This window comes from Rhincodon typus, chromosome 30 (assembly GCF_021869965.1).
Source record: "Rhincodon typus isolate 14 chromosome 30, sRhiTyp1.1, whole genome shotgun sequence".
In the NCBI taxonomy this organism is placed as follows: domain Eukaryota; kingdom Metazoa; phylum Chordata; class Chondrichthyes; order Orectolobiformes; family Rhincodontidae; genus Rhincodon; species Rhincodon typus.
The window spans coordinates 14,881,542-14,898,121 of record NC_063361.1 but is presented as its reverse complement, the minus strand read 5'-3'; the positions used below and the strand labels follow the sequence as shown (position 1 = coordinate 14,898,121).

At 36.8% G+C, this 16,580-nt stretch overlaps 1 protein-coding gene across 1 annotated transcript; it reads right to left on the bottom strand.

Annotated features, from left to right (window-relative positions):
• Positions 1 to 1,113: 1,113 nt before the first annotated feature.
• On the bottom strand, positions 1,114 to 16,335 carry slc35b1 (solute carrier family 35 member B1). Its single transcript, XM_048614620.1, has 5 exons — positions 16,150 to 16,335; positions 12,611 to 12,737; positions 7,648 to 7,754; positions 5,255 to 5,408; positions 1,114 to 4,107 (listed from the first exon to the last, which is right to left on the bottom strand). The coding sequence occupies exons 1-5, from the start codon at positions 16,306 to 16,308 to the stop codon at positions 4,055 to 4,057; spliced, it is 600 nt and encodes a 199-aa protein (XP_048470577.1). The 5' UTR covers positions 16,309 to 16,335; the 3' UTR covers positions 1,114 to 4,054.
• Between the last annotated feature and the right edge of the window lie 245 nt (positions 16,336 to 16,580).

Sequence of the window (16,580 nt, the reverse complement as noted above, 5' to 3'; positions counted from 1 at the left end):
AGGAAGGCTGACGTTTCGGGCCTAGACCCTTCTTCAGCCTTCCTGCTCCTCTGATGCTGCTTGGCCTGCTGTGTTCATCCAGCTCTACACCTTGTTATCTCAGATTCTCCAGCATCTGCAGTTCCTACTATCTCTGAAGCGTTTGGTTTATGGTGACTTTTAGTTTATTACAGTAAAAATCTTTAAGCCTGAAATCTTGCCTCTTCCACCAGTAACTAAGGATTTTTTTAAAAAAGGGAATCCATGTCTATAGGTATCTATTTATAAAACCAAATGTCTGCAAATATGCTTTCTAATTTTGACACAGATAATCAAATATAAAACAGTGGTTTTAAATATCATATTGATTTGGTATATACTGCGTACAAGGTTGCTGCATCAAGATAACTTTTTATATTACATCTGACACTAAATTGTTGAGATTATATTAAAAGGTGTGATAGTAGCAAGTTAATAAGCAGACATTTACACATAAATGAAATACGATGGTGTAAATTAAAACTGTAGTATTTTCATATTTCCAACCATTATTTCTATCTACAAAGTGCGTTATGCTTAATGTATTTAGGGACTAGTTAAGTGCTTGAGAAAATTTCCAAAAGCAAAAGTCTTTCAAGTTACATTTGCCAAATGCCTATGACCTCATTTCCAGCTTTGGTTTTTGGTTGAAATCAGAAGCTAAAATTAATTTTTATCTAGGTTGTGAAATTTCAATTATTGACATTCTAATTTTGTAGCTGATGCTGTAACTTGGCTTTTTTTCATAAAGTCCTTAATTCAGAAAATAGGACTTAGTTAAGTAGTTTTCTGTTGTAAACGTAGGTACTCTGAATCTGACAGGTATAAAGCCACCTGGAATACAAAGGATAAAGAGCCAGATGCTGCACATGTTCAAGTTGACAGCACAGAATTAATTGGAAGCAACACACTGCAATGATATTAGACAGTAATAATCATTACATTAAATATCAGTGTGACAAGGTTGTATAATTCACCATAACATGATCAGCTCCTGATTTGTACAGTGGTACTGGGACCATAGATCTTTTGTGATCAAATGCTGAATGACACCTTTGTACAGCACACTAAAAGACATCCTGTACGAGAAGCCAATTATCAAAAACTGTTTTTATTTGTTGAACTTTGAGACTCAAAAGTATGAAATAATATTGTATTTTGATAATAAACATTGTACATTATTTATTCCCAAAAAATGTTAAAAATCAATAACTGGATTAAATACATGAGAACAAAAATGATCAATGCAGTCTTATCCCCAGCCCCACACACCACCTTAACACATAAAACAAAAGTCCTTTAGTATTGTTTTCAGGGTTCAAAACGGTTAAACATTCACCATTGCTTTTCACCTCCTCTATGGATCTAGAAAACTGTAAATTGCTGATGCAAGTCTTGACAAGTACTGCTGTAAAGCAAATAATGCTGCTAGGAACAGAAACTGCACCTTGATCTCATTTGTTTCTTCTGCCAAAACCGATGCTATTCCTGAGAATATGAAATGTCTGTTAATCCAGATCAAGATCAGCTGTTTTTATGAAGCTTTTCATGAACAGTGCATACTTTATTTATTTGTGGCTGCAGCAAGTGGAACTGAAGAGTGAGGGATAGAAATGCATCTTCAACTCAGGCAATTTGATTTCTAAAGTTTAATACAAGTATACTTATAATTAGCCATGGCCACTCATTGATTATATCACAAACTTATGGAATCTTGCTCCAAAATGTTATAAAATCAATTTTTCACAGATGGCATTTAATAATTTCCCATAAATTGCAAAGATCACCTGTGCCATCTCATATTTTACAACCACTTCCAAATGGAGAAATCAACCCGATGATCTACAGATGTACACAAGGCTTTTTTTGCCCTCAACCCTACAAATAAGGCAATTAAAATGAAATCAAACTTTCCTTACAGTACTGATACGATTAACCTACATGATATTCCACCTCAAAGCCTCATCATTGCTGCACTTTAAAACAGTAGCTGGAATGTACTATATTTACACATAATATGGAGACTAATATCGGTCAAAATAGTCTACATTGCTGCTCATTCTCCATAAAAGCAGCTGTTCCTGCTCCATAAAAGCAGTTGTTCTAATAGTCCTAATCTCTAGTGCCTATTCTATATTGCAATTTTCCCCTTTCTTTCAATAACCATTTAATCATCTTAAACATTGGCATGGTCTTTGTTTCAACTACTAACTCTAGTGGTACAAGCCAGTCTCAAAGCCTTTTCTTACACCTCATCCAAAGTCTCACGTTTAATCTTTGATCTACATTTTCATTTTTTGAATCTATGGCCAATGAAAATTGTCTGTTTCATTCTACAATGCCCCAATCATACATAATTGTAAACAGCTCAATCAAATCAATACTTATTCTCCTCTGCTCTAACCAGAGCTCTTTGATTAATTAGTTGTCTTCTTTGAAAGGCATAGTCACTTCAAAGGACAATATAAATGTATAAAATATATTACAATAAAGGTATGGTTTAAAGCTTTTATTTTGAAAATAGATGATTTTCTTTTGGAAAACTTCCACAACTTGCAAAAATCATTCTCTGAACCATGTGGGACAATGGGCAAAGAACAGATGGCTCTCTGACATGGGTTGCATAAATGGAATGCAATGAAATCAGATTGTAGTGGGTTTATTTCTTAACTTTTTCTGCATCACTTTAAAGTAGCTATTAAAAACACAGTACATTTAAATATAAGTATGAACATTTGAATCAGAAGCAGTAGTAGGCTATTCAGCCCCTCTAGCCTCAAAGCTCCACCATTCAATAAGATCATGGCTGATTAAAATAGCATCAAATAAACTGTGCTTAATTTCACACAGACTACAGTAACTGGGCAGTAGCAAATACAAATTGATAACAATTCTCACTCCAAATTGCAAAAGCTGGAGTTAAGAATAATCTCTAGTTACTGATTTTTTAAAAAAAAATTAGTTCTTAATTGTTACCTCAATAAATTTTGGTTGTATTTTTTAAACAATTCAAGAACTTGAGTATTAAAAGTAGAACACTCCAGTCTAGTTAATGACCTCCAAAAATTACTGGTTTCTCTCTCCACATGTTGCCAGACTGGCCAAATGCTTTTAGCTTTTATTTCACATTTCTAGCATCTACATTTTTTTCCTTTTGTGAGGAAGAATTGAGAAGAATTGAAGTAAACACCTTTGAGATTTTCCGAACAGGGTCATGCAGACGAGCAATCAGATAATGTAACTTTAAGCTATGACTATATAATCATATCGGTATCCAAGTTGTACCGAACCACTGATCTTTTTCATACACTATAGGCAAAAACATGAGGAAGCGGGTTTCTGGAGTTTTAAAGACAATTAAAAATTTGGAGAGAAAATGCTACAATTCAATTCTGCAAAATGATAACAAAAGCATTAAACACATGCAAACAATACAAGAAAATTAATAGGAATAATTTTACCTTTTAAGAAATTCAGGATTTTTATTTAACAATCCATGGCAAATGTCAAGAACCAAAATCAGTACTAGAATTTTATTGTAACACGAACAGAAATTGCTGGAGAAGCTCAGCAGATCTAGCAGCATCTGGGAGAAGAAAGCAGAGTTAATGTTGAGTCTGGTGACTCAGTTCTGAAGGGTCACTGAACTTGAAACATTAACGTTTTCTTCCCACAAATGCTGCCAGACCTGCTGAGTTTCTCCAGCAATTTCTGTTTTTGTTTCAGATCTCCAGCATCTGCAGTTCTTTGTTTAAATTTAGGATCTTATTGATAGCACTTACCAGTGAAGTCTGATACGAGGCATTACTTTAAATGTCCTGGATTATAAATGAAGTATTGCACAAACTGTTGGTGTAAAATCTTAAAGTATTCACGTGTATACAGAAATCTAGGAACATTCTTTTCAAAAAAAAAGTCAACTATTCCAACAGTTAATTGACATAACAGCCTAAGGAGAGAATTTAAAAATAAATGAAATTCAGACATCAACATCATTGATGATCAAAATCTTCTGGTTGAATAATAGCCTCAGTGTTTAGTGATGATTTTTTTTAGTTGCCTTTCCATATTTGGCATCTAAACCAAGTCCTAATAAGAGGGGAAAAAAAAAAAACAAAAATGAAAACATTATTAATGAGATCTATGAAAAGCAAACACCCTAACTTATTGCATGTTTGATAAAATGCATTTTAAGCTAGATTCTCTGAATCCTAAATCACTTCGGCAGCCAATGAGAAGAACCCATTCTTATTTATGGGTTCAGAGGGTTGAATGAACAAGAGATTGTAGGAATTTCAAAAACAGACATGCAGGTTACAGGGTCATTCATATAAGAATATGTGGATAAAGGTTCAGCAGTGTGTTCAAGCACCATTTGTTTTATATAAATAAACTACAATCCTGTGACTGTAGAAGTAATCCATTAGCCCAGCCTGATGACCTAGGGGTTCAATTCCTGGTGAAATTTAAATTCAATTTTTAAAAAGTCTGAAATTGAAAGTTAGCCTTAAAATCTAACATCTAATTGTGACCATGATATAATCATTGATTGTCGTAAAGACTGATCAGGTTCAACAACATTCTTTAGGGAAGGAAATCTGCCATCCTTACTAGGTCTGGGCTCTGGACTCCAGACTCTCAGTAATGTAGCTGAATCTTAGATGCCTCAAAAATGGCCCAACAAGCCAATTGGTTTAAGGGCAATTAGGGATGAGCAACAAATGCTGGCTTGTTGGTGATACCCACAATCCATGAAAAGAATAAAGCAAAGAGAAACAGATGCTCTAAGATGAATGACACTTAACAAATTTACGACACAGATCAAGCGAATGCCTCAATCACTGGGAACTTTCATAAAATAGAAATGGCATTAAAATGGCACCAACATCAAAAATACCTTCAAGATATTCACGCCAACTACAAAGATCATCTCCCTTTGAAGTTGGACAATGGACCAGGGGAGTGAGGGCAAGCTTTTGTTCAGTGCTTTTCCGTTTTGATAAAGAGGCTCAACAAAATAATAAACTCACGTGGGTTAGTGTTACAATCTAACAGTTATTGAGCCAAATGCCTGAATTACTACACAAGGAACTGTTTTAATTAACTTTCTTTTCTCAGGCTTCTTGAGTTATAAAGTCATACAACATGGAAACAGACCCTTCGGGCCAATTCATCCATGCCAAGTTTCCCAAACTAAACTAGCCCCATTTACACATGAAAAGCTTACATCACTTACCTAGAAATACAAAGACAGTGCCTACCCACTGCAAAGAGCTAATCGGATTACCAAAAATAAGTACCGAACCAAGGATAGTAAAGAATTTTCTGGTCGTAGTAATGATTGAACAGGTCAAAGGTCCAAAGTAAACAACTGTCATAAAGATGAAACTCTGGAAAAGAAAATTAAAATCTTTGATTTGACTTTACCCCACAGCACACATATATTCTACAATGGTTTCTTTGATGACCATATTAGATTAAACAGATAATTTGCTTTTAAGATTATCCAGTCAAGTCTTTCTACCCACAGCTCATTTTCAACTTTATACAATTCCTGGGCACCATTCCTTGGGTATCTTAGTTATGAACATAATGACATTATTAAGAAAAAATGAATTTATATTTTGTATCTGTGTTCAGAAAGGGACGGCATGGTCTGCCATTTTTAATTTCATTTGAGAGTTTGGAGCTGTGGTGCCAAACAATCTGAAAGTCTGTTTTGATGACATGCACTTTTAATGAGGTTTCACAATCTTGAAGAGTTGGGTAAGTTAACAGCTCAATTCATTTAAAATAAAAGTACTTTTACCTAGTCTGTGTATGGGGGTTCCATAGAGTGGAGGCAAGGTAGCAGGACAGCTGAGCTTTATAGAATCATAGAATGCCTACAGTTTGGAAGCAGGTCATTCAGTTCATCAAGTCCTCACCAACCCTATTCCTGGACACTATGAGAATTTTAGCATGCCCAATCCACCTAACCTGCGCATCTTTAGAAGGTGGGAGGAAACTGGAGCACCCGGAGGAAATCCACACAGACATGGGGAGAATGTGCAATCTCCACACAGTCACCCGAGGATGGAATCGAACCCGGGTCCCCAGTGCTGAGAGGCAGCAGTGCTAACCACTGAGCTACCCATGCCGCCTTGTCTGAAGGAAAAAAGTCATAGAAAGTCTGGTTTGCAGTTTGCTTCAGGTGTCTTGGGGAAAGTGAGGGTAAAGCATCTAATAACTGAGAAATCTGCTAAAAGGTAACGGATTATTGCTGTCTCAAGCAGAGTCTGAGCAGGAAGCTTTAAAGCCAGTAATGACTCTTCATTGAGGTTTGATTGTTTGTAAGGATATTGTTAGGTTAAAAGTGGTAGCATAAAGCTTAATCTTTTTCTGATGCCTTCCAACCTTTCTCGTTCCTCATGTGGCATATTTCATATTGATGTTTTTCTCTTGTTTAATAAACATGTTTTAAAATTTACGTTAAAAGTACACCGGCAGTCTCTTGTGAATGTGTTCAGTATCTGACCTCCACAGTTCAAATAAAATAGGATCTAATTTGGATCTCAGTTTCACTCTGGGATCTGATCTATCTAGTAGCAGCATCAGCTGGGGATCATAACAGTGCCTATGAAAAGCTGTTGCACAGTTTCCCTACCTTCCCTTCCTCGTCTGTCCACCCAGATGTTACCATTCCAAGAACAGTTAAGTTGACATAGGCCGAAATCAACTTCAAACATTGTTATAACAACTTAGTCGTACTAGATAGTCACATTCACTCGCTAATTAATTAGGATAACCATTTTAACATTTTAATTTATTTTAATATGAGTTTTATCATCTTTCCAGATATGAAGCTTTCATTCTAACTTTCCAATTGATTCCAAAGTTCTAAATCCACAAGGAATCAAAGCTTTAGGTATGAAATATATACATAGAGCAGGATGATGGGATTGCTACAAATCCCGTGCAGGGAATACTGTAAATCAGTTTAAACAAATAAACTGAAGTCAAATTATTGTTAATGGGGCAACATGGTGGTTCTGTGGTTAGCACTGATGCCTCACAGAGCCAGCGACCCGAGCTTGATTCCACCCTCGGGCAACTGTGTCTGGAATTTGCACATTCTGCCATGTCTGTGTGGGTTTCCACCAGGCGCTCCGGTTTCCTCCCACAGTCCAAAGATGTGCATATTAGATGGATTGTCTATGCTAAATTGCCCATAGTGTTCAGGGATGTGTAGATTAGGTGTATTAGCCATGGGCAATACAGGGATACGGGAAGGGGATGGGTCTGGGTGGGATGCTCTTTGGAGGGTTGGTGTGGACTTGTTGGGCCGAATGACCTATTTTCATACTGTGGGGCTTCTAACGAGTTTATTATGTAGCATCGGAATGTTAAAACAAGTTATAGCTTATATTTCCCAAAACGGATCCAAAACATAAACTACATCAGAAGATGGGCTACTCTTCCTTAACCTTTGCATTACCATGCATATGTACTTTCAAATAAATGCTGAATTTTTATCACAGCAGTATGTGCCAAGAGGACATATACAAAGAAAGCTTGTGTACATTATTAAGTAACCAGTTGAAGTTGTGAGAGCCTTAAATGTTCCATGGGAATACAAATGGTACTGACCTGGCCTAGGGCACTAGTTAAACTAAACAGAAGTATCTTGTAGAGAATATTGGGGTGGCGTTCAGTGAAGTTTAGAAATTCCCATAATTCTCCAGTACACAGGACTCCTAAAAGAAAGGCAGTAACTGTTAATGGAATAAGAAGTTATTTGACATTTAAACTAGATTATGAAAAGTGACAGGTAAAACAATGACACTTAGGTAAAAAATTTACACAACGTATCTAAATAGATGTTTGACAGCAATGAAGGGAAATTAGAATTAATTGCACTCATAATGCACAAATGGAACAAAACAGAAAGCTTCACTGTTGTTCACATCTAATTTCTTTCCAACAAATTAACTTTGGATACGAATATATACAGTAATGGCAAAATAGGCTTTCAAAGATTTTTTTGAAAAATCCTTGAATTTGCCTCTCATTCTTAAAATTAATTTGAACCAATCTTCAGAACAGATAAGAAAGTAATAGACATTTTCTACCAAATATAAAAAAAAAATTGCAAGAAGTAAATGTGCTTTTTTACGCACAGCCATACTCCATTTTTTGCGGTCTGAATACCTACATCTCTCGGCAATGAGCATGTTGAAATAATGCACATTTGAAGATTCTTTCCTGTTTTCTTGATATGCTAAGCAATTTTCATCACCTCAAGCATTTTTCAAACAGGAAAGTATTCTGAATTTTATTATATGTTCAAAAGTAAGGTGACAAAACACCAGAGCTCAGAATAATTTGAGCAGAGAACAACATGAATGCCATCCAAAACAAACATATTTAGTATTGATGATGGAAGGATGGAAGGAAAGTATTTTTCCACTCATTTTGTACACCACAAAAAAAGCTGTGCTCCAGAAATATCATGCCACTCTACCTTTCATGGAGTAAAATACCCTAAAAATCTAGCACTAACCTTTACACGTACAGTAATTAGCTATCAAAGTTAAGAGTAAGCACCCCACACTAATCAACAAAAAATACCAGGCACTATGAAGGAAAACTATTCTATGGGGTTGGGAATATGCCAAATATACTGGCATCAATTCTGAGAAAATGACAAGCTCTTTGGGGAACTTGCTGACAGATGCCACTGGATTTCATGTGGGAAATAAAACATTTTCTGTGAACTATGTTGCAGTTACTCAGTTATTTTAAATTCACTCAGATAAAAAGATGTCACATTTAAATAGAAGGTACTTTATCTTCAACGTGTTTACTGGTAGGGTCTACATCCTTTCCAATATAAGAATTGCATTCATTTGCTTACATACATGATGTAGCCTCAGTTTAATTAAATCTATTTACCAGCAGATAAACCAAATTAGACCATAACAAAGAAGAAAAAAACATGAGGACATAGATTCTACACCAAACATGCCACTGCTGTTCAAAACAAAACTCTTCCCTAACTTCTCCAAAAGAACAAATTTTTATATTTTAGAATGAAAACCAAAATAGTAATATATATTGCTGTGATTTGAGCTTTTCAGATTTTTGATTTCAGGAAGAAATGGGCCAAGTCCAGACACCAATGCCTTCCCCTACCCACAGCCACATCTCCTCCCAAACCACTACTGCTCCCCGCAAGCATGGACCTTTAATTTGTTAAAATCTCGAGCATTCCCATGTCAAATGACGTAGGATTGCTACTCTAGATGAACAACAAATAATGCACATTTAAATAAATATTAAGCATTCCATAATTGCTTCCAAACCATAGCAAAAACTCACAGAAGAATGGGACTACGCTACAGAGAAATGTCAAAGCTTGCAGATAATCTCTGCCAGTGCATTACTGATTTTTTTCCTTTCATTTTCCAAATGTCACAAATATTACAAATGTTTAAGTACTAATAATTGGTGTGCTCAAAACCCAAAAAAGTGTATTAATATAGCACTTTTTACAATCTGAGAACATTGCAAAGTGCACTACAGCTAATTAGTTATTCTGAGGTGCAGTCACCATTGTAATGTAGGAAACATGGCAGCTAATTTGTGCACAGCGCAAATTCCAAAACAGCAACAGGATAAATGACTGGACTTTATTTAAAAAACTGCTGATTGAGGGATAAATACTGGCCAGAACACTGTGAACACACATTTTTCCTTGACTGGTGCCATGAGATCTTTTATCTGAGAGGATATCACAGCCTCCATTTAATGTCACACCCAGAAGACAGCACCTCCAATAGTTCAGCATTCTTAGTACTGTGCTGGACAACCGGCCTAGCTTTCATGCTCAAATCCCCACAACAGGACATAAACCTACAACCTTATGCCTCAGGGGTGAGAATGCTTCTTTCATCACATATTTCTATTGTCCAAGTCAATGTCAGGTGTATTACTTGTCTTTGCAAGAATTCCATTTGGGTTCAAATTTCAAGCTCTTGTTATAAAACTAAAAAAAGTAATTGTCTTTACTTAAGCACCCCCTTGTGGATTACAGGAGTCTATGTTACCAAAAATGTAACCTAACTATGATAACATTAAATGCAACCTACGCGAAGTTTACTACCAAATACAATTAATTTGTCAGGATATAAAACATTTTGCTGAGACTATAATATAATTCATAAACAAACAAAACCATACAAGTTTCAGTTGAAATTCTGAAATTAGAGCTCGTGAATTGTGTGCTATGAATTATAAAAAGAGAAATGGCCACCATCTAATATCTTCACACACAAAATTTACATTTCCAAAAGCTTATCAATAAGCAAAGATTTGAATCTTGAATTTAATTATTGTTGCTAACACATTGAAACTTCCACAAAGAGTTTTCCAAAATAAATTGACATAGAATAACTTGTTTTGAGTTCAGAGTGCACTAAAACTCAAAAGGTACAAGACCATCTCGAGGAACTGGGATCTCATCCCTTCATAACAGCATGCTGATAGTGCAAGTATAAACATAACCCAATACAAGATTCATTTAAAAATGTCAAATAGTATTTTACATTTTTTACATTGCTTCATTTTGCTTCCCCAATGTTATAAGTTGGCCCTCAAGGAAGCAGAAACATTCATACTCATCCAAGGTCACATAAACAGCAATCCTTACGCAAGACTGCAATATTTCAGGCAATCTATATCACATAGTGGGTATTACATCTTTTTGTCACAAGGTTAATAAATCACAGAATCAAATGGACTCATGGCACAGAAGCTGTTAAGTCTCTTCAATCAGTACATGCTGGGTTTATGTTCCCTCAAGCTCCTCTAGGATTTCTTAATTTAAACCTATTGCTGAAACTCACCATTCCCTCCATCCTTATATGCTGGTCTAGCTTTCTCTTGAATGCATTTACAACGTTCACTTTAACCACTCACCACAGTAATGAGTTCTATGTTCTCACTAGCCTTTCGGTAAGGACATTTCTTCTAAATTTCCTGCTGGATTTTCTGGTGGCTTTTGTCATCTTGATGGCCATTAGTTCTGCTCGATCCCACAAAAGGAAATATTCTCTCTGTATCCACCTTGTCAAAACCATCCAGAATTTTCAAGATCTGTTAGGTCACCTCCTTCTTTCTCTCCCCAACACCAACCACTCACACGCCCACCCCCCCAAACATGATTTATCCAGTCTGTTGCTGTTTTCCTGATAAATATACCCATACATTCCAAGAGAATCTTTATACGTCATCTCTGCAGCCTCTCCAGTGCCCCTATATCATTTTTAAAGTACTGCATGCAGTTCTCCTTGCCAAATTAAAAGAATGGTCAAACTGAAGTTCTTTCCCTAGTTTTCAATTCTATCCCGCTAGAAACAAGCTGTAATGCTCATTTTGTTTAAAGGCCTCGCTAACCCCCATGGCTCAAAAGTACTGATCGCTGCATTTGTGCTTCAAGATATCTTTCTATCTCTACTCCACTGACTTGCATTTTGCAAGTGACGGACCTCATCTTCCCCAACAACGTGGTGTCCACAAATTTAGAAGTTATGTTTTGGATTCCAAAATCCAAATCATTGATATAAATTGTGAAAAGTGGTCCCAGCACTGATCAATTTGGAACATCAGTATACCAGTCCGTGACAGTGAAAACACCCTTTACTCAGTGTCTGCTTTCTGTCTGGCTGTCAGTTAACAACCCATTGTCACTCCTTGTAATTTCACATTATCTATTGGCATCTGTTAGCAAAGACCTTAACTGCAGTCCTGTGAAAATCCAGATAAATTCTAAAAACTTTTTTTTTAAAAAACTATCCTGCTTTACCTTTTAAAAAAACTCTAAAAGAATACTGCTGCCAACAGCAAAAAAAAGTGGTACAGCATATAAGACAAGACATAATGCATAAAGCTGGTGAAAGAACATCACATGCCTCACAAGAAGTCTTTAAAAGGTCAACATCCCTTTCGTACCCTGTAAGGATGTAGAGGGAGGATAAGCAATGAACAAAAGGACTCTCAATGGTATTTCTTCAGCTGAGATACCAGATGTTAAGAAACACAAAATGTCACAAAACATTCATCTGACATTAGTGCAAAGAGAAGAAAATTGTATGGAACTTGTATTTGGGCTGCAAATCCCTGCCAGTCGATAGGTAAAGAGATTGATACTAAGACAGGATTATTTTAAAAAGGTGACCATTAATGCTTTTATAAATCTAGCTGAATACACAAGAAATCCATAACTAATAACTTAATTTTCACTTTGCATTCAGCCATTTCAATTGAGAGAGAGTGTGCGCCTGTGGTAGGGAAAGAGTCAAGATAGAGATCTTTGAATCCTGGCAGAGTACAGAACTACACACTTCAGTAACTTGTTCAATTCACTGCAAACAACAACAGTTTAAGGAATATATCCCACAGTATTAAATTGGAGGCCCAGTATATTAACTGCCCTACACACCACCCATCTATTACAATTTCTATTCTTTATGCAGCTTCAAGTTATTGAAAGATATTTGCCATTTCATAAAATTATTTTTAAAATTCTAAAACACATCTACAATATTTTTACCTATTCCCAGGAATAAACTGGACCAAACATTTATATTCAGCATCATCTGGTTTGACCCAGTCTGGAAATTAGCTCTCATGTGATCTTGTGCTACTCCAGTTAATCCATCCAAGGTCAAGGAGACTAACTGTAAAAGCAAGGGAATCATGTTTGTCATACATACAAGTATGGGGTGCTCAGTAAGCAATCAGTACCATTATTCCTTAGTATTGGTAAGCTCTAATGGTAAAATATATACACACACACATACATTACTGTTAAAATGGAAAGAAGTTACAGCTTTTGGCATCACAAAAACACTTCAGGCAATCTTGTTAAGCCTTAAGGATTGATAAAGAGACTGAGAACTTAAATGAGGTTGGCGAACCAAATTGAAAAAACACAAATCGAGAAAAGACTGCACTCAAACCTGAGAGAAAATGGGATCTGGCAATCAACAAATCAAAAAGGGAGACCATTAACTATTGTACGAAAATAGCTCATTTAACGTCTCACAGAGAAAAAGTCAAGACATTGAGCAAAGTTTGTGTTCTAACAATATCACAGAGATAGCACTGACATTTTTCTTGATTCATTTACAGGATCAATATTTATGGGAATAAAGTAGGAAAGTGGAATTAGGATTATTAGATGAGCCATGATCTCAATAAATAGCAGATTGGACTTGATAGGCTGAATGAACTACTTCTGCTCCTGCATCTTAGGATCTTATTTGGGTTTTGCTGGCTCAATCAGCATTTATTGCCCATCCTTAACTGTCCCGGAGAAGGTGCTGGTAAACCACCTTCTACAACTGCCTCAGTCCATGTCATGCATATATCTGAGTCAAGCTGTTCCAGTCAAGGTGATACTGATATCTAGCTGACAGATGTATAAGAAATTACTAACACAGAAATACCTTGTCTTAACCAATTATTCAGGTTGATTCCTCTTCAACAATGTGGTAGTGAACTCATTTTTTTTAAAACCACTGATAGGTATGAATCCTGTAATTAGAGACCACCAAAACAGGACCTTCCACAATTTTAAAAATATTATTCAACCAGGAGATGTTCGTGTTGTTTGCAAGGCCAGCACTACGGCACATCCCTAATTATCCTTAAAAGGTGAACCACTGAAGCTCACATTGGAACAGCAGCAATTTATTTCTGAAGCGGAAGGTAACGTGACTTGAAAGGAAGATTGATGATGTTCTCATCACCTGCTTAGAATTTCTGCAATTTGGAGATATGGTGCAGAGCAGCCAAACTAACCCAATGGTGGAGGGATTAACTAGTTAAACCCATCGGATGGAGTGTTATTCAAGCAGGTTACCTTTTTCTTGGTGTTATCAGAGCTGCACTCATCTAAGCAAGCAGACAGTATTCCATCACACTCCTGGCTTAAACGTTAAGTAAGGGAAAGACATTTGGGAGTCAGGAGGCGAGTCAATCACTGAAGAATACTCAGCCTCTGACCTGTTCCTGTAATCATAATATTGATGTAGCTGGTGACTCCCAAGATGTTGATACTGGGGAAGTCACCAGATTGATTCTTGGGATAGGATTGTTGTCTGAGGAAAGATTGAGGAAAGCGGGTTTGCATTCCTAAACATTTCGCAGAACAAGTGGAGACCTTATTGGAACTAACAAAATTCTCTCAAGGTGTGACAGGGCGAATGCAGATAGGCTGATTCTTCTGACTGGTGATTTTAGAACCGGGGTACATGATAACTGCCTTACTCTCGATCCTGATAAGATGGAGATCCAGAACATTTCTTAACTCAGAGGGTGATGAATCTTTGGAATTCTCGAACCCAGAGAGAGCTGTGGAAGGGGGTTGCTGATTTACAAATGTCTGACTTACGAACACTTGTCCTAATGAACGCGATCCCATAAGGGTGTAATTTTCAAGACCCGGCATATGAACATTTCCTGTACTTACAAATGGCTATTTTACATTGTCTTGCATTGCGTTCCAACTTGCGTATAAATTGACTTGCGAACGGACTCCGTTCGCAACCCCGGGACTGCCTGGACAGGAGATCAGAAGAACACTATAGATATTCAAGGCCTTAGCTTTGAATGTCTAACTAACCCAAAATTATTTATTTTGATTTGGTGATTATTATCCATTAGCCATCACTTATGTATATACATTCAGAGTATTTTGTATATTTAAACTGGCAACTGCCTCATTTTACAACATGGGCTTTCATTTGGTCTTTTAAAATCTTCTAAGTTTTTGAAGAAGTGACTTTTGGAAGTTTTGCTGACTTCAAAAATGGGCAATGGAAACCAGGAGATCAAAGAGATGAGAAACATTTTAATGAGTGCTTTAAGAAAATAAATATAAAAAAAGACTGCTTAGATAAAACAGTTTTTGACACATTAAGACAAGAGAATGGGAGAAAACAGGGAAAAGAAAGGCAAGTCAATTTAATATTTTAATAAATTGATTAAAAACTAGAATTCATCAGTGATTAAGAGTTATCGTTGCAGAACCATTTACGCCATCATCATGAAATGCAGTGTGAAAATTTACAAGACTGGCCTGTTAAAAAGATTTTTAAAAAAATTGTAGGTGGTAGAAATCGGAAACAAAAATAAAAATGCTGGAGAAACTCAGCAAGTCTGGCAGCATTTGTGGACAGGAAGCAGATTCCAGATTATGGGTCCAGTGATTCTTCTTCAGAACCGATTGTGGCTAAGAAAAGGTAGTATTTATGCTGATGATGGGGTAGGGGAGTGTGAGGTTTGTTCGGAAGGAGTAAACGATAGTGGCAAATGGAGCCCAGAGACAAAGAACAGTAGCTAGTAGCTAGACAAAGGGATGGATAATGGGGAGGCAGGGAGAAAGAAACCTGATAAAATGGACCATTAGTAGGTGAAATGGGTTGGCTGTGATTAAAGCAGCCCATATGATGATGGAGCCGAGGTTGTGGGGATGGGTAAAGGGCATGGAACTAGGTGCTCAGGCCCCAAAATTATTGAATTCAATTATTGAATTCGAGCAGCCCCGAGTCAACGATGTTGGCCAGGGAGCACAGTGATGTGCTGAAGGATCAGTCAACCTGAAGCTTAGGGTCACTTTGCCAACAGAACATAAGTGTTCTGCAAAGCAGTCGTTCAGTCCTTTTCCAGGTGAAGCAGTGATTTACCTGCACTTCACTCATCTAGTCTACTGTATTCGCTGCTCACAATGTGGTCCCCTCTACATTGGAAACACAAAACACATCCCCATGACTACTGTTGTCTCTCTGGGCTCTATCTCCACCTATTGTTTACTCCTTCACACCACCCACTCCATCTTCAGCATATATACCACATTTTCCAATTTCCTGGCAACAATCAGTTCTGAAGAGGAGTCACTGGACCTGAAATGATGATTCTGCTCTCTCTCTCCACTGACACTGCCACACCTGCTGAGTTTCTCCAGCAATTTGTATTCTTGCTTTGGCTTAGAGGATAGTTATTGGACTCTGCTGAGTCCAAACGTTATGGTACAATAAGAAATATATATTCGACAAATAATGAAAACACTAGATGATGTTTACTTACTAGTAGTGCTTCCCCAAATCCAAAGATATGGTCATCTGCACTGCCAATCCCTTTCTTAGGTTTGTACATAAATAATGCTACTCCCAAAACTATGAGCAGCACACACAAATACTTGGTGAATGGGTATCTTTTCCTTCCAAGTAGGACTCCTAAAACCATCACTGAAAGACAAAACAATTTAACCAATTCTAAAAACTTGAGTACAAATCACAACCTCATGAAGAACATCTAGACTGGAGTAACTGTAAAGAAAGTAATGTAATATTGTAAATAAGGTTCAAAAGTCAACACATTCCTGATTTATCCGTAAATAGGCAGCAGTACTCACTAAATATGGAGATGATAATCTAGTAGGAGAACAGTCACAGATTCTTGGAACCCTATAACCCAATGGTCTCAATGTGGACTTTACTAGCGTCAAAATCTCCCCA

Excerpts from the sequence above, each read along its gene's own strand:
- slc35b1 (XM_048614620.1), bottom strand. The coding sequence starts at position 16,308 with ATGGTTTTAGGAGTCCTACTTGGAAGGAAAAGATACCCATTCACCAAG. Across the intron at positions 12,738-16,149 it reads GATTTGGGGAAGCACTACTA|TTAGTCTCCTTGACCTTGGA; the intron begins GTAAGTAAACAT and ends TTGCTTTTACAG. Across the intron at positions 5,409-7,647 it reads TAACTAGTGCCCTAGGCCAG|AGTTTCATCTTTATGACAGT; the intron begins GTCAGTACCATT and ends TTTCTTTTCCAG.